Here is a 24402-nt window from a genome sequence, read left to right as displayed (position 1 = left end):
AAATAAACTTTAAACAAGTGACTTACAAGAAAAAGAAGGAGAAAGATGTTATGCCCTGAAATAACTAAAGTTATTTTAGTTTTTTTTCTTTGGTGGTGGTGGGGAGATAATATGGTTTATTTATTTATTTTTAGAAGGGGTACTGAACCTTTTAGAAGAGGATTGAACCTATGACCTGGTGCATGCAAAGCATGCAGCGCTACCACTTGAGCTATAAATGACAAAGAAAGAGACAGGAAACCACAGGCATAAAGATTAGTATCCCAATATATAAACGACTTCTGTAAATGTATAAGAAGGCCATCCTACCGAATTGAAAAATGGTCATGACAGCCAGCGAGACCTGTCCTGGAAAAGGAAATTGAAATGGCCAATAAGCATCAAAAGAAAAAAGAGCTCAACCTTATAAGTGACTGGAGAAACGCAAAAGAATACCCCCACCCCACCCCACCCCACCCCCACACACGGAATTTCACACCCACTAAAGTGGCAACCTGAAGTCTGACTGCACCAAGTATTTGGTGAGTCTAGGGAGCCAATGAGCGCTCAGCCAGCCGGTGGAGGAAGGGAGGAAACAGTTTCGCCGTACTCACTAGCCTGCGACGACGACCCAGCCGTCCACTCCCTTAAGCTTGCAAAACATGTTGCGCGTGGGCCGGACATTAGAATATCCCCAGCATCACTGCTTTTCGGGGCTCTAAAGCAGAAAGTATCCCGACGTGCAGGAACCAGAAAACGGAGGAGCGAACTGAGGCGTGGTTCCACAACGGTCTAGGATGCGGCGGGGGAAATGAAAGCACTGTGGCTCCAGGTCCTAATACAGGTAGCGCTGGTGACACCACGTTGAGTGAAAAGAGCAAGGGGCAGAATACCAGAGAGAATGGGCTGCAATTTAGCGTCACACGCAGACAGCGCCAGAGTAAGCAAGGATGGTGAAGGATGCACACACGTGTCCTTAAAAGACGAAAACCCAAACCTGGAAGACGGGGGTGGGAGGGTTCCCCCAGTACGCGCCTGCGGCTGGGCTATTCCTCCGCAAGGGGAAGGGGTGAGTGGAGAGGACCCCAGGAGGAGGGTGACTAGGAGTCACCAGGGGGGTGGAGGCTTGAGCACCTGTTCCTGGCTCCCGTGTCCTCTTGTGACTTCCCAGGAAGAAGGCCCGGGAAACGCCCTCTGAACGGAGGTCCTGGAACCCCCGGCGCAGGTCCCCAGCCTGGGCACCTTCCGCGGAGGGCGGTCCGGCCAGGGGGCGGGGGCTCGGGCGAGGCCCCGCCTCCCGCGTGCGCGCTGTGCCGGCCAATCAGCGCCGCTCCCGCCCAGGAGAGGCCTGCTGGCTCCTGAGGGCTGTCGGGAGGCCCTCAGAGGAGCGTCGCGGAGGTCGCGGTGTGGAGGTCTTGGTGCGGCCGGGGGCGGGGCCGGGGCCGGGGCCGGGGCCGGCGGCGGGGGCGGGTGGTGGGATGGAGGGAGGGGCAGAGAGATGGAGGGGCCGCAGGGAGGCCTGGAGCGGGGGTGGGGGCGGGGGGGGGGAGCGGGGCGGGCGGGGTGAGGGGAGGCCGGCGGGCCGCACTGTGCGACCTGGGCCGGCCGGGCGGCGGGGGGACGGGGCGTCTCCTCAGACGTGAGGGGACCCGGCTGTGGAGCGGGGGCGGCCAGGCTGGCCGGTGAGGTGGCGTCCCCCGGGGCTGCCACAGGACGGGGCGAGGCCCCTGAGGGCGGGGGCGGGTCGGACGGTCCCCACGTCCCGGGAGGGTGCGGGCGGGTGCACAGGGGCCGTCCGCCCGCGGCCCCCGTCCTTCCTGCCCGGTGGCCCGGCGGGTCAGTCCGGGCCCGCGAGGTCGTCCTGGGGCCCACTCGGCGTGTGGGGAAGCCTCCCCCTCCTACCTCCCCCCCACCCCCCCGCCCCGACCTGACCGTCCCGGGCCAGGCGCAGACTGGTTTATCCCCCATCCGTCCCGAGGGACCCTTAGTTGGGTCCTGCCCGTGGCCGGGCCTCCCGCCGGGAACCGAGGGCCAGGGGCGGCCTCTGTCCCTCCCTCCGTAGGGGCCAGAATCTGGCGGAGGGGCCCGGCGCTCAGATGTCCGCGGGCGCGGGGTGGGTTGTGTGTGGGGCGCAGGCGCCAGCCCTCCGTCCAGCCCCGGAGGAGGGGCTCGCAGTCACCACCTGCTTTGTCCGCTCCTGGTCCAGCCGGAGACACGCGGGCACGCACACTCTGATGTGCGCAGAGGACCCTTGCCGGGCATCGCTCGTTGACCCTGTGCCCGTTTCTTTAAGTTTGTGCTCACAAGGTGCAGGAGAGCTGTCTCTGCCTGGGAAGAGACACTTAGGGATGGCGCCGGCTGAGAGGAAGCGCCTGGGGAGGGCTGCGAAGGCCCCGGTGGAGGCTCAGGGTATGGCAGCCTGTGACTTCGGGAGACAAGAGAGAAGAGAGCCGCGTGGGTCAGAGGGTGTTCCGGAAGGTACGTATGGTCCATCGGACGCCTTTGCGGATAACAGCGCACGGGGGCAGGGGCCGTGTCCCTCAGGTCACTGCTCTGAGTCCTCGACATTGTAGCCAGTGAAATCCATGTGCCTGCAAAGCCGTGTCGGGTCCTGGGGGTTGCCCACTCCATCCTCCTATTGGACACCCGGATTGCAGAAGCTTACATGGCAGCTCTTCCTCATGCTTGCAGGCCCTTCTTTCCCAAATATCTCTTCTGGGCTACATGATTTATGCTGACATTAAACCCTGAAAGGCTTGTAACAGTGTCTCCATAAAAAGGACCCGGTCCCTGATCTGACTTCATCTGACCTGCACATACGTGAGTCCTTTCATATGTCTGCTTTAACAGCTCTTGGTGGCACTAAGCCTGAAACCCTCCCCACTGAGGATATTTCTCCGTGAAAACTGATCACAATACCATGCTTCGTTTTAAAGTGTTTTCCATTTTTATTTCAATGTAGGAAACAACCGAGTCACTGATAATTATGGGGGAATAAATCCTTCTCCAGGAACATTGGAGGAAGACTTGCGGTAATGTTTTTATGGCAATTTTCACCTGCTAGGTAAAGTCCACTTGGCTCATGTAACAAGTATTCTCTGTGAAGTCCTTGCATGGGGCATTTCTTTCATAACAAGTATGGTCTTTCATGTATCTTTATTTAATAATGTTTGATATAACTTCTTCACAGGAATGAAGTACGGGAGATGCTGGAAGGATTTCAAGGTACGTTTGAGTGATATTTACAACTAGAGAACATTGTTTTAAACTATATAGCTTTTATAAATGGAAATGTTTATCCCTGGATTACATCCGTTGCCCTCAGATACTTTTTTTTTTTTCTAGACAGGTATTTAGTGTGATTCGACGTTACAGGTTTCCGTTACTTGCCTTTTGAGTTGTTGATGTGGGAAGTGAAAATGATACTAACAGTGATGCCAGTCTTGCTTTTTGAAATGATGCCTGTCTTATACCTTTTAAATGTCTTTGCATATTGCTGAGGCGGCATTTACCCATTTTGATTTGAATATATGGGAAGAAAATAATTTTCAACATTAATCTTTAATGAATAAATATTTTCTATGTAGATGACATTAAACGGGCTCTTCTTGCAAAGAGAAAAATGTTTGAGATGAATATGAAAGCTTCTATCAGCACCACTAATGCAAAAATTGGGCATGTTTGGAAAACACAACTAGAACAAAGGTAAAGTTGGTGGTTTTTTTCAGCCACAACAACATTTGTATAATTTCTTAGTGTTCACTGGTGCAGATAACCTAAGGCAAATACTATCATATTGCATTTTCCAGTGAAAAACACATTTTGCTTGATTTTTTCCCTAAGCAGATAAATTCTTTAGTTCGGTAACCTCACTCCTTAACAGAATTGAGATGTATTTCCTAGAAGCCACTAAAGATGACCTTTTCCCCCCTTTCAAATAACAATTGAGTTTTTGTCAGATGAAATTAATTTATATTCATTCTACACCCATACTAGCTGAACGTAAGGTAAATGTCTTCAATCATTATCCTTGTGATAGTTAATTGTATTGTTATGTAGAAAAGGTTAATCTTATATTGTGAAAAGTTCGTCAATTTTAGCGGAACTGTGTTCACAGTTCTTTTTTCAAAATCATTGTTGTGCCAAAGAGGGGAAGTATTTGAGTGAAATATTCCTGTTTGGACATCTCTGATGAATGGATGTAGTAACCTCATCGAATCTACTTACTGTATTAGAACACACAAGTTACTCAGTAAGAAGAAGTGAAAAGTAAACTGCTTTCAGATGAATGAATTTTTATGGGAAATTTATAGTACAGTAAATCTTCATTAGTTTTCAGGAGGTAGAGAGCACGTGACATAGCATTTGTGTTATTCAGTTAGGAATAGTCATTTTGGAATTAAAGAGTAAATCATCTACTTAACCTTTCTGTTTCCCATGAGACTGTTTTAGCTGCTGTTATGCTGTCACTGCCTTCTCCTTGTATAGTGTAAATTGTGTCAGGTCAGTTTTGTTTTGAGTGTGGTTAATGTTTTCTCATATCTTATGAAGTATGACAGTGCTCATTGTTACGTTTTACAGGCAGAATCTTCATCTCCGATATTCTCGGCAGCTTCGGACTTTGCTTCGGGAGTGGAATATAGACGTGCAGAAAGCCCAGGAACAAGAAGAAAAACTAGCTGTTGGTATCAGCCTTAGCTTTCACATTAGCTCGTTGTATCAAAGTCTCGAGTAGCAGTAGCTCAGGCAATAATACAGGAGAGAAGGTAGAGCCCATGAACCCAGAGTGGAAGATGTAGTGATGGGAGCCTGAATGTTCTGTTTCGGTTGCTTCTGTCTGTTTAGTGGAAATAGTAAGTTTACCAGTTGGGAGTTAGGACGGTGGAGGAAGTTGTTGCCTTTTGAAGGCAGAGAAGGCGGGTTAGAATTGTTTCCCCCCCCCCCCCCCCCCGAGAGGACTAGGGAAATCTTGTTGCCAGGCAGCATTAGGGATCTAACTTAGGTTAGTGTCATAGTGACCGTGAATTTAAAGTGTGAGACGACTTGGCATAGTTGTGGCAGAGCAGCTGGAGAGGTGGATTTTCCCCAGGTTGGGGTTTAGCCGTGCAGATTGACAGAGTGAGAAGGGGCCAAGGTACGTGTGCAAGGGCATAGGTATAATGATTGACCATGGAATTTAAGCTGGGAAGGAGGAAAGGGGAGGTCATGAGAGTCGGGGCTGGGGACAGTGAAAAGTCTTAGGATCCCGACAGAGTATTGATTGAACTACATGTAGCAAGGAAGGGAATGAACTACAAGCTGGGAGGTAGTGATTGAACGCTGGGAGACATGGAGAAACAGCATAGTGCAGTGGTCAAGAGCCTGGACTCTGGAACCATACATGTTTGGGATGCAATTCTGTTTGACCAGCGGTAGCTGTGAAACCAAGGACAGATTGTTTGCCTCTCTGCCTGAGTCTCCTCATCCATGAAAGGGGACACACTAAGAGTCCCTACCTCGTAGAGCTGTTTTGAGGTTTGGTGGGGCTTTTTTGAATTTTTTTTTATTGATGTATAGTCAGTTTACAATGTTCTGTCAATTTCTGGTGCACAGCACAATTTTTCAGTCATACATGGATCTACATATATTCATTTTCATACTCTTTTTCACTGCAAGCTACTACAAGATATTGAATATGGTTCCCTGTGGCATACAGAATAAATTTGTTTATCTATTTTATATATACCAGTCAGTATCTACAAATCTCGTACTCCCAGTTTATCCCTTCCCACTCCCTTCCCTGCTGGCAACCACAAGTCTGTATCCTATGTCTGTGAGTCTGTTTCTGTTTTATATGTGAGTTCATTTGTCTTTTTTTTTTCTTTTTTAGATTCCACATGTGAGTGTTATCATATGGTATTTTTCTTTCTCTTTCTGGCTTATTTCACTTAGAATGACATTCTCCAGGGACATCCATGTGGCTGCAAATGGCATTATTCTTATCATTTTTATGGCTGAGTAGTATTCCATTGCATAAATATACCACATCTTCTTTATCCAGTCATCTGTCGATGGACATTTAGGTTGTTTCCATGTCTTGGCTATTGTAAATAGTGCTGCTATGAACATTGGGGTGCAGGTGTCTTTTTGAATTAAGGTTCCCTCTGGATATATGCCCAGGAGTGGGATTGCTGGGTCATCCAATAAGTCTATTTTTAGTCTTTCGAGGAATCTCCATGCTGTTTTCCACAGTGGCTGCACCAACCTGCATTCCCACCAACAGTGTAGGAGCGTTCCGTTTTCTCCACAGCCTCTCCAGTATTTCTCATTTGTGGACTTTTGAATGGTGGCCATTCTGACTGGTGTGAGGTGATACCTCATTGTAGTTTTGACGTGCATTTCTCTGATAATTAGTGATCTTGAGCATTTTTGCATGTGCCTATCGGTCGTACATTATGTCTTCATTGGAGAATTGCTGTTTTGAGTTTTAAATGAGATCATATATAAGAAGTTTATTTTAAATGGTTTGGGAAAGTACCTGACGAATAGTTCCCATGTAAGTGTTTGCTCTTGTTAAGATCATGTAGATGTTGCAGTTACTGGGAAAGACAGAATCCAGGGTATGACTGTGTAATGACTAGTGAGGGGCTAATGTAGGGAAGAGGTCAAGATTATTGTTGGAGATGAGGTCAAAGGGCAGAAAGGCTAGCATTATTGGAAGGGCCATCTGTGTGCACATTGAAATGATCAAGAAGTAATACATGTTTTGAGTATTGTTAAGAAAGAATGGTCCTCTGTAATTACTGATTGGAAGGATCATTAGGTGGCGTTTGCCTACCTGTGGTAAACACATTATTGGAAGGGTCATTTGTGAGTTTTGAAATCAAGAATCAAAACATGTTTTCATGATTGGTAAGAAAGAAATTCTCCTACTCAATGACTGTTAAGATAGGATTATGATATGGTTTTGTAGAGAAGTAGTAAGCACAATTATCTAAACTTGGTCATAAAAGTTGTTAAAACGGGAAATGCTAACAAGCATTGAGTTAAAGAGTGTTCCTTTTAAATGTAATGTATAATTATGCTCTCCAAATATTAAATGTTACCCACATTTTATCACTTTCCTATTCTGTTGTATTTGTAGAACATGTTTCGAGAGCAACGAAAGATTCTTCGACAAGCTAGAATTGTTCAGTACCAGAGACTGAAAAAAATGAAGAATTTATATGAGCAGTTCTTAAAGGTCTGTTTTGTTTGGTAACACACTAGATTCTTATAAAAATAATCTGTGTGTAAAAGTAGAAGATAGTATGTTTCTTTCCATATGTATGGGAAATGAACGTTTAGGTTGTTCTGTTAAATTGTTAACCGTTTTACACTTTGAATTCATTGTTCTGGATTTAACAAAATTAGTAAATGTGTTCTTGGTTTTAGGATTCACTAATAGTTTTGGGGGAGTCAGTTAAAACAGGAAACTGTGAACTGGGAATTTTATCTAAGCATATATGTAGCATGAAGAAAACTGATACTTTATTTACAGTTTAATCATAACCTTATTGTTCAACAATCAGTTTTTAAGAGATCAGCAACAAATATATAGTGGAAAGTAGGAAGTTTATAAATCATTCCTAGATGTCTTTTGCTTGTCTTATGTTAACAGTTACTGCTAAATATGAAGCAGGCAATTGTAATTAATGAATAACTCTTCTATTTTCAGATGTATTATATGAGTGTTTATGCCATATCTGCTTTTAGAATATGTGACTAATAATGACCTTCTATATAAACTTATAATCATATGAGGCCTAAGTGTACAACTGAATGAAAAACCCAGAGGAAGACTTAATGTTTGTGGGTTGAGAATGATCTGCCGAGATATTTGCACATTAGCACATTGCCCTTTTCTCCCCGCAGATATGTGTGTACTGTGTATGCTTATCTAGGAATAGATGGAATCCTGCACATTACCCTTCTTTTTTGGTGGTGGGCAGGGCTGGGAAGTGTTCTTTTCTAATGATAATCTTATTCAAAAACATGATGTTAATGTCACTCTCTTTAATTGAGATGGTTTAGGTAAACTAGCAAAAGGCTTTTAAAATAGATATTCTTTAAAGAACTTTAGAATCATATGTCTACAAAGGAGTTATTTTAAAGGCATATCTAAGTAGACAAGATGTTGCTCTAATGCTCCCTGAGAACCGTTTACTGATTGGTGTGCAGATCTGATAAAGTACCCAAGAAGATTGCTTCTAAAGGTTATTACTAAAGGCCAGCACTTATGGTAGTAACGTTAGTGTTGTCTTTGGCTCCTCCAAGTCCCTTGTCCTTCCCACCCAGCAATTACTAGGCCCTACAATTTTCACCTCTGCAACTGTACTTTAATTTCTTTCTTCCTTTTTTTTTTTATTGAAGTATAGTTGATTTACAGTATTGTGTTAGTTTCAGGTGTACAGCAAAGTGATTCAGTTATATATATATCTATACTTTTCCAGACTATTTCCCATTACAGCTTACTACAAGGCATTGAATGTAGTTCCCTGTGTCATACAGTAAATCCTTCTTGCTTATTTACTTTAGGTGTAGTAGTTTGTATCTGTTTAATTTCTTTCTTTGAATTCCCGCTGCTGCTGCCCTGGTTCAGGACCTCACCATTCCTTGCTTGTACTGTTACACTGTTTCCTGATTTCTGTCTTCTCCAATCCATCCTTCGCAGTTCTGCAACATGATCTTCCAACAGGTATCCCTTCCCTCCTGAAAACCTGTCATTAGCTGCCCAAGTTTAAATCCTCAGGTATTCAACGTGTCCCCCATAACAAAACCCTCTCTTTGTAGTTTCATACTTACATTCTTTTTTTCCTCCCACCCCTCCAGAGTAGTTGCTTTCTCTGCACTAAGTCACCATTACCTCCTGGCTTTGCTTATGCTCCTGCCCTAGATTACGTTTAATTCTCTCTTTCCTTTACCTAGTGAAATCTTATTCTTTCTGCCAACTAAATCAGAATCAATCTTATTTTCCATTACATGGATTTGGCAAGTTGTGTTTCCTTAATTGCTATAAAGTGTTTGTGTTTGATGTTTTTAATCTCTAATTTAAAAAATTAAAAAACCCAGGTAGGCCTGGAAACTCCCCCTCCCTCGGCCCTGGAAGACTACTATTCAGATTGGATGTACTAGATCACCATTTGTTGAATGAGTAATAAATATTTAAAACGTAGGTTTGTTTTTCATAGCTTAATGAGGTCACATCACAGATCATTTTATTCTCTCGAGCAGAACCATGTTACATTGATTATTATAAGTGCATTGTTACCTGGTGTTTAGACAGCTTATGAGAGAGTTTTTAAGTTGTGGTATTTCATTCTGTGGGACTGTCATTCTCTTTTTTCTTTTTTTGCTCCACCGTGACCTTAAGTGTTTGTTAACAGTTTTGAGCAAAGGGTACTTCTGTTGTACCGCTATAATAATCATATTTGACTCAAAAACGACATTTAGATTTCTTAAGTGGGTATTTTGATCTCCATGATTTGTTGTAATGTTTTTATTTGGAATAAATAATGAGTATCCTTTGAGTATTAGGACTTGTTACTTTTGAAATTTAATGGTACGTGTTTAGAACGTGAGATGAAAAGTGGTGCTTCATCACTGAACTAGGCTTTTTGTTTTAGAGTATGGAGGAGTTAGACAAGGATCATGAACTTCTTCTTACTGATGAGCAAAGCGAAGTTAGACAAGAAATGGCCAAGCTGCAAAACAAAATTATGCTGGAAGCTGTAAGTAGTGTATACTTGATATTAAGAACTATGGAGGGATGTGAGCATTGGGGTAAAGTTTTTGTTGTTGTTGTTGTTGTTGTTTTACAGAATGCGTATAACAATTACCTAAATAATATGCAAATATTTAATATTTCCTTTCTTGAAACAGCAACACCTAGACCTGGCAGTGGTTGAAAGTTATCTCCAAACCCTGTTACTCTGAGGACCTTGAAGAAAGAAGTGGAAGCTAAATTACATGACACAAATGTAACATCAGCCACGCTGAATCACATTACAGTCATTTAAACATTGTAGCGCAAGTCAGTATAGCCTGTTTATCATAGCCTGTTCGTGAAGTGCAAGACCCTCCTTTCTGTTTAAACTCACATGAAACAGAAACAGTTTGTGACTATAATCAGCAATTCCCAAATTATATGTATCAAGCTTTCAGCCCTTTTTGTCAGTAATGCTGACGTTCTGTACCTAACACTGTCAAATGACTTTTAGCAATAAAGATGATTTAATTTTAGGTTTAGCCTCAGTGCATCTGTATCAGCCCCAAAAGTTTCAGCAGCACAGGTATAGAAAGAAGGCTACATTGTTCTTCCTTAAGGAAAAAAATCAAGGACTATAAAATCCATTTGATCTGTGCACCACTTTGTATTTACTCATTCGTTTACAGAGCCGATTCCACTGGGGAAAATTATTTCAAAGGAAAATCTCCTCTATTGCCATATAGAAATTATTAAAAGCATCTTAAATTTCTGTTTTTGAATAAACTGAACTGCTAAAAACCATTAAGGGAAGAGACCTAGCTACATAAATATCAGTGCTGAGACATGGGTTTGTGAATATGTCATTTCCACAAAGACATCACAATGTCATTTAACTGGTGTTGGTCCAGTATTAAATGACACCTGCCCTTAGCACAGATTGAAAGTGCTTCATTAATATATACATACACATAATTACTTACAGTCCAAGTGTTTCACACCTGTCTTTACATACAAATTACCTAGAGTGCTTGTTTTCAAGTTTAATATTCATTGACTATGTGAAACATTGATTTTGAATTCATCTAAAAACTTGAATAATTAATTCTTGTGCCTTTCCTTTTGTAATGGGCATTTTTTTTTTGCATTTAAGGACATAACACTCTCTTCATTTGGACACATGTTATTTAATCAACATGGTATTGTTTTGGAATATATTTGAAAGGAGTCAGTTAAATGTGTTCTTTTTCTGAGTTACTGAAATTGCTTTCATGAATCATTCAAAACAAAATATTCCCATTTGGAGGGGAGGAGTGACTTTTTCTTGTTTTTCTGTGTGTTTTTCACTTTAATCCTGGCCCCTAATACCACTCTCCTCTTTGTTTCAAGGTTTTCCAACTTTTTAAAAGCAAGCCAGTATAGATTCTCTTTTTCTAACTCTAATAATCTATATAGGAGTAAGTGAATCCTCCACCGTTATCCACTATATGACATTACAGAGAGAGTTTAATTGCTCAATTTTGCATTTCCTTTCTTTCTTTCTTTCTTTCTTTCTTTCTTTCTTTCTTTCTTTCTTTCTTTCTTTCTTCTTTCTTTCTTTCTTTCTTTCTTTCCTTCTTTCTTCCTTCCTTCCTTTCTTTCTTTCTTCCTTCCTTCCTTCCTTTCTTTCTTTCTTTCTTTCTTTCTTTCTTTCTTCTTCTTTCCTTCTTTCTTTCCTTCTTCCTTCCTTCCTTCCTTTCTTTCTTTCTTTCTTTCTTTCTTTCTTTCTTTCTTTCTTTCTTTCTTCCTTTCTTTCTCTTTCTTTCTTTCTTTCTTTCTTTCTTTCTTCTTTCTTTCTTTCTTTCTTTCTTTCTTCTTCCTTCCTTCCTTCCTTCCTTCCTTCCTTCCTTCCTTCCTTCCTCCCTCCCTTCCTTTTCTTTCTTTCTTTCTTTCTTTCTTTCTTTCTTTCTTTCTTTCTTTCTTTCTTTCTTTCTTTCTTTCTTTCTTTCTTTCTTTCTTTCTTTCATTCTTTCTTTCTTTCTTTCTTTCTTTCTTTCTTTTCTTTCTTTTTTGTAAAGGACTCTCCTTTTAACCCAAAGCATGTGTTGGTATATACATGTAAAGCTCTATTTCGGACTTCTCAGAAGGTCTTCATTTGAGAATTTTGCCATTAGACACATAGGCAAAGTAAGTATTCCAAAGGTCCTTGTGGGAGTTCTAGTGTTAACCTAATTTTATGTGAGAGTGCAGAGGCAATGATCAGTACATAATGTACTTAGTGATCACACATTTGACATTTCTCTCATCCCATTACAACCTCAAATGAGTAAATACCTACCTGAAGCATTTTTGGCTGATATGCTCAAGGGGAGAAATATTTTGCCATTACTTACATATTTATATAAAATGTGCCAGCATGTATATTATTTATGTACATTATAATCATATATATATAGTCTAATAGATCTCTCTCTCTCTATATATATGTGTGTGTGTGTGTGTGCATATGCATGTATGTATGTATGTATGTGTATATATGTATGCATACACAGACTTTATCTTTTAGAACAGTTTGAGGTTCACAGTAAAACTGAGTGGAAGTTACAGAGACTTCCCATGTACTTCCTGTCACCAAACACCCACAGTGATGAGCTTACATTGGCACGTTATTATCACCCATAGTGCATACTTTACAGTAGAGTTCACCTTTGGGTACTATTTTTCTTTTTCAGTGAGCAGTTGTCTTTCATGTCACCTGTCCCTAGCCACTGTTTGATTTTTCATAAAAGGGAGCATTAAATGCCCACTATTTTGTGACAAAGAAACTTTAACTCAGAATATCAGGAAAAGTAACCCTAAAGCAAATGTCAAGATTCATTTTTTTCCCTCTCCAAACTGGTAAGACAGATTTCTTTTACTAAATACAAATTTTAGACAATTGCAGTTAGAGCTTCTAAATTGTAAATTCTAGCTGGTAGACTAATGCACGTTTCCTTTTGTTCCAAAGTAACTAAACACCTACTTTGCAAAAGTGGCTAATGTCAAGGAAGTAATTCCTTCCAATATCGTTTGAGTCAACAAGTGCAGCCATGCACTTATGTAGTACCATGATATAATACTTCAATTTACAGTCATCAGAATAAGTGTCACCCTTTTTTTTGCAATCAAAATGAGCATGGCAAAAATCCTACATGTCCTGATTTTATTATCTAATCCTTCAGCAGCGTAACCCCAAATGTCTGATGAGGATTTCTTTTTTGGCACAGAGATTGCTCTTTTGATTCCAGTGGTTCCCTTTCTTATCCTCAGGGTTGAAATTGACTTTTTGACCATATTTCTGATTAAATGTACAGAGTGCTGCACTCTCACTCTGATCCTACCTGTGAACTTAAATATTGAGGATTACACTGGGGGTGTCTCCTCTTCTCCTTTGGCTATTAGTCAGTTACTAAGCTTGTGAACCTGATCAGGTGCTTGACAACGTGATGTCTTGAAGACTATCAAAATGAAGATGTCTTGACATTTTACAGGCACAAAACCCTGAATATGCCATCATACAAACGATGCCATGACCTTTAGAAGCAAAAACAAAATGTAAAAGGTTTTTACAAGTCTATCTTTTCTAAAGCAGTGGCTATTTTCCTGGTATCCCTTAAATCTCAAACGCTAGCCTAACAAACTTTCACTGAAGATAGTACATCTTAGAGTGCTTCCCTGTATTTCATAGTTGAACCTCACTGGAGTTGCATGGACTATGCAGGGCATTTCCGTACAATGACAGAGACTGAGTCACAGAGGTAAAAGGACTAGGCTGAAATGCTAAAGCTTGAAAGCCACGGAAACCAGCCCTTCTGACTCCAGCTTCTGTCAACTTTCTGCTGTGCAAAGAAGCCACGGATCTTCTACCCGAAGGGTCCATCAGTCATTACCATGTAGTCATCTCATTCTGTCAGATAATTATCTTATTCTTTTGGGGTTATTTCTAAGGATATAAAAGTCTTGAAATAAACACCATAGTTGAGGAGAGGCACATAGAAAACTGTGGTTCATGCAAAATGTAGGGGCATCCTCAAAGATAGCTCTTTTCAAAGTTTACCCACAAACCGGAGGGCAGGTGGTTTCCTCCAGCAACTGAAGTCCAGGAGAAAAAGGAGCCTCCTGCCTTTGCCTTTTGAACAGGGGATTTTCCTGACCCAGTAGGGACAAACCTTCATGTTATCTCCCTGACTTCACTTGAATGACTCCTTCTTGCCTCCCGCCCACCCCCTCTTTTAAAAATTGAGGTATAACTGATATGTAACATGTTAGTTTCAAGTGTACAATGTAGTGATTCCATATTTGTATATATTGCGAAATGATCACCACTGTAAAAACTAGTGAACAGCTTTGTCCCCTGCAGATGTCCTAGCGATGCCTAAAGGCACACTGCCTTTGTTTGACATGGCGTTTTACAGAAAACTCAAATTTGACTTATGTAGACAGGGCTTGCATCCTCAGTTCACCATAGTGCCCACAACTGGGGTAAACCAGGCCAGTTCATGCCTTTACAAAATTGACCTTGGAATCTTTTCCTACCTAATACTTTAGCTACGTATTACCAGTTCCATATGGTAATACATCTCTAAGTACATAAAGGAGATTCTAATGTAGATATTCAGATATTTTGAATGATCACCTCTATATATTAAATTTGGATTGCTTTGTAGCCTTGAAAGTATATTTTTGGGGTTAGCAGATCAAATAAATATTCTAGTTTCCGGACACTTTTTAGAATATTGACTGAAAAGCTGTTTCACTGGTCACCTCAGAGGGTTAATAATTACATCTCACCACCACAGGAAGAATGGAAGACTTCTGAATGGACTAAGAACGAATACAAATTTATTAATTTATTTGAGGAATAGTGTAGTTATGCCAAAGTAAAGGATAATCGGGGGTGCTCCAATGGTCCGCAGACTTAGCACAGACCAGACAGAGAGTTTTTAAAAGTTAAATTTTACAAACAGGGTGAGATTTTCCGAATTATCAAAAGATTCACTGCAGGGTTTCCTTCATGTACTCTCTTGTGTGCTAGTGTAATACTAGCCAATTGATAAAGCCGACCGAGACGCAGAAAAATGCAACACGATTGTTCAGAACCACCAAGAACTGAAGAGCAAACATGAGGATAACACATCCCAGCAAAATATCAAATTGGATAACGCTGCATTTTCCTATGTGGAGGTGGTACCGATGATGATTCTTCTTCCTTGGATGATTAGGTTACTCGCTTAAGCCCTAACATTCTGTATTTTATAACCATTTTGGAAAATGTATGGGTAATCCACATCCCTTTGTTAAGCACAGTGTAATCAATGCAAATTTAATCTTTGCTTGGTGACCCACAGTCATCATTATGAATACAAATGATGTGCTCTTCTCAGAGACCTACAGATACATAGGTCTGCTTGCTTCTCACGCAGAGTGGTCTTAGAACCCTGTGCTTGGTTGTCCTGTCTGATGGCCTTTGTTTCCTGAGTAGTGGCTGACAGTTCTTGATGCATCAAATTTCCACTTCAACTAGCGCTGCCCCCATCAAATTTGATGCTATCCATTGCAAGCTGGCGATCATTTCATCATGGTAATAACAAGCTTGTCTGTAGTCCTGTGGCAGAGTAAAAAGATTTAGACATCTTCCACTGTTTCTTTTCTTTTGGGGGGGGGTGAGGAGTGAGAAAAGTGTAGTTCCTTTTGAGGTACCTAGTTGTGTTTTTGAGGCTGTCGTTTGTTGGCAGCTTGGCCTCCAGCTACCAAGAGCTTCTACTGTGTGTAGAAGTGTGGGCCATTTCTACACACAATACAATGATTTGCAGGTTATGAGAAGCAATGTTAATTACACTTCAGAAGCATTTACTGTACAGGTTTTAGAAATTGAGGCTGCTGCTGTCTCATTATGCTGATTTCATAATGATGAAATGATTCTTAAGCATAGTGTTACCTGACATCTGTTAAAATAAATAAGACCTCAGCAGGCAATTGCTTACTTACCACTGCTGCCAATGGAACAATATACTTGTCTAAAACAATTATAAAAATATTAGTCTAAAAATAAAAGAACCTGGCCAGTAAACACAGTGACTTGAAGATGCAGTTCACTTTTGGTCATACGAGGTACGTATAAGAAAGTAAGTGAATTATCCATCTGTGAATTCACGTGAATGTAACTTGATGAAAAATCACTGTATATTTATTTCACTAATAAATTTTAAATGTTTTAGCTTTTATTTTTAAGGCGGAGAATTAGTTACAACTTTGATTCAAGATTCAGGCAGATAAGGATAAAGAGAGCATTTAATGTGCTGCTTAATATAGGAATACTGATTCTCAGACTTTTCCAATTCATGACTGAGGAGCCTATTAAGGTTTCTAATACTGAAATTCCTCAATGTCAGAAGATTGTCATGTATAACAACAGTTAAAGCAATAATTAAAGAACTTCCTTTATAGGAAAGTAGTTGGTCTCCCTGAATACAACATGAACACATATCACGGGTCTCAATAGTTTCCCTTGAGCAAAACAGCCAACCATTTTTATTGTGTGATGACATCACAGAGGAAAACCCACCCCTTGTGTGAGTCTTTTCCAGCCCGGTGTCCCAGGACCAAGGGCTTTATATCACGAGTCATCAATTAAAAGGATTTCTCACCACCTGGTTGTGCACGTCTTAAGCAAAGTCACACTCAAACATTAGGGTGCCAAGGCAAGGAAACTTTTCAAACACACTAGTCGCTGACTTCTTTTTCTTCTTTAAACATTTTTTATTGATTTATAATCATTTTACAATGTTGTGTCAAATTCTAGTGTTCAGCACAATTGTTCAGTCATACATGGACGTATACACACTCATTATCACATTTTTTTCCTCTGATTCCCTGTGCTATACAGTATAATCTTGTTTATGTATTCTACAATTTTGAAATCCCAGTCTATCCCTTCCCACCCTCCGCCCCCCGGCAACCACAGGTCTGTATTCTCTGTCCATGAGTCTATTTCCGTCCGGTATTTATGCTTTGTTTTGCTTGTTTGTTTGTTTTTGTTTTTGTTTTTTAGATTCCACATATGAGCGATCTCATACGGTATTTTTCTTTCTCCTTCTGGCTTACTTCACTTAGAATGACAGTCTCCAGGAACACCCATGTTGCTGCAAATGGCATTATGTTGTCGGTTTTTGTGGCTGAGTAGTATTCCATTGTATAAATATACCACCTCTTCTTTATCCAGTCACCTGCTGATGGACATTTAGGCTGTCTCCATGTCTTGGCTACTGTAAATAGTGCTGCTATGAACATTGGGGTGCAGGTGTCATCCTGAAGTAGGGTTCCTTCTGGATATATGCCCAGGAGTGGGATTCCTGGGTCATACGGTAAGTCTATTCCTAGTCTTTTGAGGAGTCTCCACACTGTTTTCCACAGTGGCTAGTCGCTGACTTCTTACAGCTCCTTATTGCCAGAAGGCTGTTTGGGTGACAGGATGCTGGTGCCCCTAAGGGATACAGGAAAAGGTCAGCATCACGCTGTGACTTTGCATCTCTCCCACTGCAGACAGCATGCGATAGTGCAGTAAGCTGGACCACACGGCCTAAAGAGTAACCAGACCAGAGCTGTCCTTTCCGGATTTCCACAGAACTTGGTGGCTTTACTCAGAGGTCATGCTGGGCCATAGAGGTCTGGGCCAGTCTTACTTACACACAGTGTGTCATACCAGTGAACAGCTGACAGATAACAATGGGGTCTATTCCATACACATTTTACTCTGTGGAAGGCCATCAACAAACACATGGGTTGCCAAGTTAGTACACTGTTGCCCAGGTATCTAAAATATGCTTACCCTGGCAATTCTGCAAAATATCCACATCACTGATTAGAAGGAGAGTAGCTTTGCCCTTCAGTCTTGTCCACACATCCACCCTCCCCGCTGTTTTTTGCTTTCCGACTTTGTGCCTAAAGTGTAAAATTCTACCAGGCAGCCCACTATATGTGGGCTAAATCCATGTGAATCAGGATTTTCTCAGCAGTGCTCATCCCAAACAAGCAAAGGAACAAATTATGTATCAATGCTGACTAAATCTAGAACCATCTGTGTTCATGAAAACAGCGTCATTCTTGCTTATTTGTAGAGCAGTAAATGATGGTGTTCCCTGTGCCAGATGATTATCGTGAGCGCCAGATGAAAGAATGAGGGCAAAATGCGTAGGCACATGCGAAGTGCTAAAGAAATGTTAGTTGTTGCTCACTGATGCCCTCATTAAGATTTTTTAACACTACGGACAAGTAATTATGAGCCCATTAGCCACCTCTGTGGACTTCAGGTGTGACATCCGAATGATGTGTTCTTTCATAAGTTTTCTTCTCACGTAAAGATTGAATTTATGACCGTGGCCTCCTATGAGCCAAATTTTATCAACACACTGAGGTCACCAAACAAGCAGAAAATAAAAACACTTCTCAGTATGGGAAGCTTCACCTTATAGAAACTTATAAAAATTCAAAGTAGTAACTTTTCTTTCCCAATATTGAGAAACCTGTTTCAAATGTCAGATGTTACAGTGGATATATTTGTTTTAATATTAATCTATGGGATAAATTTTGACCTGTAAAAGACAGTTCAACTAGTGCATTTAATTTTGTATTAGGGAAATTGCGTCATTCTCTTCTATGTGGTATATATGTTCAGGCACAGGGGAAAGTGCCATAATACAGTGCAGAGGATAATAATATTACAAAATGAAGAAAAGGGGTCAAGAGACGGAACTAGCACTAAATGGAGTGCAGGGATTTTTGAAGAAAGTGAGCAGTGCAGTATTGTTCTTCTGAATATTTCTAAAGTGCTTTTCTGAAAAACATTTTTTATTGATTTATAATCATTTTACATTGTTGTGTCAAATTCCAGTGCTAATGCTAAATGTAAATTTTAATACTCATTTTTACCACATGGGCCCACGTGGTTGCCCGTCAAAAGGAAGACATCACAAAGACGATCATTCAAGCTACCTGAATTTCAGTGACGATAATTCTAAGGTGGAAGAGCAAACAAAACAATAGTGAGGGGTTTGTCAATAAAATTCCTGAAAATGGAGGATAGCTAATCCAGAATTAAGCATCCAAGATGCAGAGCTATCAACAGGCATGGCTTATTTTTACCATTAGTTCCATTCCTTAATTATTATCTAACTATACCATTAGGGGAACAGACTCAGGGTCACACATGGGTAAACTGCAGTGTATGCAAAGGTGGGGAGAAATCTCTGAATAGTGTGTATCAAATTGTTAATGGCAGTTCTCTCTGAGATTACAGAAAACATCAAATTTCTACTTTATGAACGTCTGTTAGGTTTGAATATTTTTACAACAATCACGGATTACTCCTGTAATCAGGAAACAAAAAATAACCATCATACTTACAGCAAATGCTTAAACATTCTAAAGTCAATTTCACTGAAAAACCAGGGAAAATTCCAGTAGCACTTATAATTAAGTTTCTTAACCAGTTTTTGGGTGTCCATGGACAAATCGCCATCAATATATAAACATGCTTTAGTCTCTTTCAAAAAAACCACGAACCAGCCAACAACATTGGTTTCTCTCATCCTCATCCCTCAAAGCTATCCTTTTTCCTTTGCTCCATGACATACAAGCGAATGGAAAAGTAGCCTACGTTTGCAGTTTCTGCCTCTCCTCATGTTTGCTTCTTAACATATTGATGTGGTCTGGAGTTTGGTCCCATTATGAACGTTGTTTAAGGTAATCACTAACTTTCAACTGCATATCATTAACTGTCTTGCATAACTTCCTTACCACATTTGAAATGCTGAACACTCCATCATTAAAATTTTTACTTTTTAAAATTGAGGCATACTTGACAAATTAAAAAATTGTGTATGTTCAAGTTGTAAAATTTGATAATTCTATATATGTATAAATTGTGAAATAATCGACAAGATCAAGCTAATTAACATCCATCACCTCAGCTAGTTACCATTTTATTTGTGTTGAGAACACTCAAGATCTACCCTCTTAGCAAGTTTCCAGTATACATTAAATGATGGCTAACTAGAGTCACATTGCTGTCTATTAGATGCCCAGCACTTATTCATCTTGCATAACTGAAATTTTTTACCCTTTGACCAACATCTCCCCATTTCCCCCTCCCTCGAGCCCCTGGCCACCATCATTCTAATCCCTGCTTCTACAAGTTTGAGTTTTTTGGGAGCCACATACAAGAGAGATCATGCGGTATTTGTCTTTCTGTGTCTTGCTTATTTCACTTAGCATAGTGGCCTTCTGGTTCATCTATGTTGTTGGGAATGGCAGGATTTCCTTCTTCTTTTTAAAGGCTGAATAATATTCCATTGTATGTATATACCACATTTTCTTTATCCATTCATCTGTCAAGGGATATTTAGGTCGTTGGTTCCGTGTCTTGGCTACTGTGAATAATGCTGCGATGGTCATGGAAGTGGAGGTATCTCTTCCAGATCCTGATTTCATTTCCTTTGGATAAGTGCTCAGAAGTGGGATCACATGGTAGTTCTATATTTAAGTTTTTGAGGAACCACCTACCTTTTCCATAAGAGCTGTACCAATTTACATTCTGACCAACAGTGCACAAGGGTTCCCTTTCAGCTACATCACATCAACACTTGTTAACTTTCATTTTCAGATAACAGCCATCCTAAGAGGTTTGTGGTGGTATCTCCTTGGGGTTTAAATTGGCATTTCCCTGATGATTAGTGGGGCTGACCATCTTTTTGTATACCTGTCGGCCATCTGTATGTCTTCTTTTGAGAAATATCTACTCAGTTTCTTTGACCATGTTTTACTTGGGTGGTCTCTGGGGTGGGGGGAGGTTGTTAGTTTTTTCCTTTGTTTGCTTGTTGGCTACCTCCTTGTATGAATTCCCCATATATTTTGGATATGAACTTTTTTTTATCAGATATATGGTTCATAAATATTCTCTCCCCTTCTGTAGGTGGCCTTTTCACTCTGTGGATTGATTCCTTTTCTGTGCAGAAGGTTTTTACTTTGATGCAATTCCATTTGTCTCTTTTTGCTTTTGTTGTCTGTACTTTTGGTACACATCAGAAAAATCATTGCCCACATCAATGCCAAGAAGCTTTTTCCCTATGTTTTCTTCTGGTAGTTTTACAGTTTCAAGTCTTACATTCAAGTCTTCAGTCCATTTTGGGTGGATTTTTGTATATGGCGTGAGATAAGGGTCCACTTTCACTCTTCTGCATGTGGGTTTCCAGTTTGCCCAACACCGTTTAATGAAGAGACCATCCTTTTGCCTTTTTGTGTTCTTGGCACCCTTGTTGAGTGTGAGTTGACCATATATGGGTGGGTTTACCTTGGGACTCTTTCTCCTGTTGCATCGGTCTATCTGTCTGTTTCTGTGCTAGTACCAGCCTCTGTCTTCTTGCTATATCTTCATTTATCCCACGCTCTTTTCGGGTTGTCCTATGATACTGAATGCTTTTCTCAGGCTCTTTCCTAGACTGCTTCTTCCTCCTCATCTTTAATGCTACCGTTGTCTATAGTTGCATCCCTTCTCCTTTTGTATTTTCTGAACAACTGTTTCTATGCTAAAGACTGCTGTATACGCTAGTGACCCAGGGTGAGCTACAGATCTCTGTATCTTCTACCTACTTTACAGCTTCACTTGAATGCCCCGGGAGTCTTCAGATGCTAAAGGGATACTCTTGTTATGAAACTGTTAGAAATTTAAGGGTTAGAGATGAGAGTAAAACCAGACGTGGACAAAGAGATCTCTCAACTGAGTTGTTTTGGGGACAGTTAGGAGGAAAAGCAAAGTGAATTGAAGCCGACAAATGAAAAGGGTTTGTGAATAACAGCATCCAGTATTTTGCAAGGTCAGTGGCAGACAATACAAGACCTCCAGGCTGCATGGAGAAATACTCAGGTTAGAATGTGTGGTACTTTGTGGAGGGAAAAGAAAAAAGTACTAACATTTCCTGAGCATCCATAATGTGTCTTACAGGCTAGAATTCACTCCCATTTTTTTGGAGAGACAAATTGAAATGATTTTTTCCATGCCTATTTTTTTTTAACAGCTGAATGTTGCTAGAGGAAAATTATTCCAAAGCCAGTACTCCTCCCTGGAACTCCTCATCAGAGTTTTGCACTCTTTTTCAGTAACAAAGGTGGAAATACATGAAGTTATCTCCCATTTTCATTGGGCTTGACTAGTGAGGTGAAGGAGCTAGGAATTCTGACAGGGATTACTGTACAGCTTTTCTCTAAGTGAAACCATAAGGCACATATAGAGATTGAACTAGGAACCTTCCTTTCATATTTGCATCATTCATACAATAGATTTGAGATTAAACTCCTAGTGTCATTCGCCCTTTTGTTTCTTTAAGGACGAACTAAAGAGTTTACATATCTTGAGTCTGGGACAAAGGAAGCTGAGACGATATTATCAAAATGTATCAAATTACGAAGGATATGGGAAGAGGAAGAGTGGAATCACTCACCAACTACTCCAACCATGAAGACACAGTCAAAACTTGAAAGATACAGACGACAGATGAAAAATGTTATTCTGTGTAACAATTCATATCCTTGGGGACCTCGTTATTAGTGGGTCTGAGATTTTTTAAGTTAGTTTCAAAAAGGCTTACAAATGCAAGAGAGGTGGAATGTTGGGGATTTGGAGTGGGTGTATCCTTAGCTCCCCACGCTGTTATCCTAGAGGACAGTCTACAATGCTGCCTTTGTGTGCAGTTTGACAGCACAGTAGGTAAAGCATGGGATCCAGAGTTCAAGGCCAACTGCTGCTGTTTCCTAGGCGTGTGACTTTTGGTAAATGAGCCAACTGGAAGGTAGAGAAAGGACTTGAAGGGACGTTTCTCTAGAAAAGACATACAAATGGAATAACACCTGGTTTGAATCACCCATACAGCTAATAAACATGAGTTTTTGGCAAAACCAAAAAAAAAACCAAAAACCCACCAAATGATCTTTGTTCACTTTAAGAGATTGGAAGACAGCAACCCATCACTCTGAAAGGGAAAGAATGAAGCAGTAATTCTGCCTTTCTTGTGTGGGTTATATTGCAGGAAAGCCAAATAACCAGGAGTTTTTCTTTATGGTAAGAGTTCCAGCCAATAAATCCAGGAAGAATGATAAGTTATAAAAAACCACCATTTTGAACAGCTAACGAAATAATGGATCTAGACAATAATCCCCAATGGTTGCTACACCCATTAGGTGAAATGTTGATGTGCTGCATTTAGTATACACCATGGTTTTCCTTATGGTTTGCATTGTCTGTCCAGGCATCGTTACTAATACCACGCCCTTCTTCATTCCCAAATGTGTCTCCATTTAGGTGATAAATGATCCCCCTAGTGACTGGGAACTTTGACACAAATGGGGCAGGCTAATAACAACTGAACCCATGTCACAAAAATGGGACAGGGAGTCTTTAAGTATCTCCCGATGGGACACGGATGCAAATGGAAGTACAGAGCAACATCTCTGATGTACTCCTGCCCAAAAGTCAAACCTGAATCTGTTGAAGCCTATCAGTTTACAGAAAATAACTGTGGCTAGAAGAACATGTTAAGAAACACAAGGGGGATGCAATCAGCCAAATTCAAGATCTCTGGAATTTTAGGAGATGATGACCTAACTTCCTCAGCAGCAAATAAATGGCAAGGAAAAGCAAGAGGAGAGAGACTGGTAACAGACTAGAAGAAACTAACAAAACATGCCAAGAGATGGAGGGTGCAGACCCTTTTTGAATCCTGATTTGGACCAGCTGAGAATAAAAAGACATTTATGAAATCATCTGGGAAATGTAAATATTGACCAGACATTAGATAATGCTAAGAATTATTGATGACTTGCTATGCCTGGTCATGCATGACGTTGTTTTAAGAAACTAGTATGTGTATGAAGGGGCTATAATAAAAGGATGTCTAGGATTAGCTTTAAAATAACTGAATGGGGATGGGGCAGGGGCAGAGTTACAAAGGGTAATATGTGAAACAGCATGAACTCTATCTTGATAATAGACGAAGCTGGGTGATCATCATACTGTTCTCTCCACGCTTATGCCTGTTTGAAAGCTTTCGACAACCACTCCCAAATTCCTCATTCCATATACTCAAAACCTCAGAAAATGTCTCGGTCCTTCCCTGCTCTTTTTGGCCATAGGTTGTACAGGAATGGGGAACGTGTGGGCTTTGGAGTCAGACAAACTTAGACTCAACACTAGGTGATCTGGAACGCGTTGCTCAACTTTGCTGGTCCTCAGTGTCCTGTCCTATAAAATAAGATAACCTCATCTACATTGAAGAATTTGTGGGAAGATTATATATCCAAACTGCTTGTTAGTGACAGTTATTATTATCCTTTGATTGGTCCCTAACCTAGTGCCTGGACTATGGTGGGTGCTCAATAAATCTTTGTTTTGGGATTAAGTGAATTCATTATGAGTGAATTGCTACCATATTTTACACTGAAGTCAACCTTAGTTCCTCATCTTTTACTGCCATTACTGTCATCTGCTATGGATACAGCCAAACCTCTCAGTCTAGATTAAAGTCAAGATATCTGCTTACTAATGTCGCACATTTTCTTCCTACTCTCCCCGCAAAGAATCCTCAATCCTTTTCCTCCTCTTACTGTCTAAACTCATCTCCACTTCCCTGGTC

General features: G+C 40.7%; 1 protein-coding gene across 3 annotated transcripts; it reads left to right on the top strand.

Annotated features, from left to right (window-relative positions):
* Positions 1–1318: 1318 nt before the first annotated feature.
* LOC140685389 (synaptonemal complex protein 3-like) lies at positions 1319–10239 on the top strand. 3 transcript variants are annotated; one of them, XM_072958178.1, is made up of 9 exons: positions 1319–1397; positions 2273–2457; positions 2942–3011; positions 3170–3204; positions 3567–3684; positions 4561–4660; positions 7103–7201; positions 9624–9728; positions 9880–10239. In XM_072958178.1, exons 2-9 carry the CDS (start codon positions 2328–2330, stop codon positions 9931–9933), a joined length of 711 nt encoding a protein of 236 aa, XP_072814279.1. In that variant the 5' UTR covers positions 1319–1397; positions 2273–2327; the 3' UTR covers positions 9934–10239. The 3 variants fall into 3 exon arrangements, with proteins under 3 accessions (XP_072814279.1, XP_072814282.1, XP_072814281.1); XM_072958181.1 differs by having other exon boundaries at positions 1325–1391; XM_072958180.1 differs by lacking the exon at positions 1319–1397 and adding an exon at positions 1604–1661.
* Positions 10240–24402: the final 14163 nt, after the last annotated feature.

This window comes from Vicugna pacos, unplaced genomic scaffold, assembly GCF_048564905.1.
Source record: "Vicugna pacos unplaced genomic scaffold, VicPac4 scaffold_204, whole genome shotgun sequence".
Lineage (NCBI taxonomy): Eukaryota > Metazoa > Chordata > Mammalia > Artiodactyla > Camelidae > Vicugna > Vicugna pacos.
The sequence above is the reverse complement of the archived record's forward strand: the minus strand, read 5'-3'. Positions and strand labels throughout refer to the sequence as shown.

Bases quoted from the DNA above. Each gene is read 5' to 3' on its own strand.
- LOC140685389 (XM_072958178.1), top strand. From the start codon at position 2,328: ATGGCGCCGGCTGAGAGGAAGCGCCTGGGGAGGGCTGCGAAGGCCCCG. The intron at 2,458-2,941 runs GTACGTATGGTC...ATTTCAATGTAG, and splicing joins GTCAGAGGGTGTTCCGGAAG to GAAACAACCGAGTCACTGAT. The intron at 9,729-9,879 runs GTAAGTAGTGTA...TTCTTGAAACAG, and splicing joins ACAAAATTATGCTGGAAGCT to CAACACCTAGACCTGGCAGT.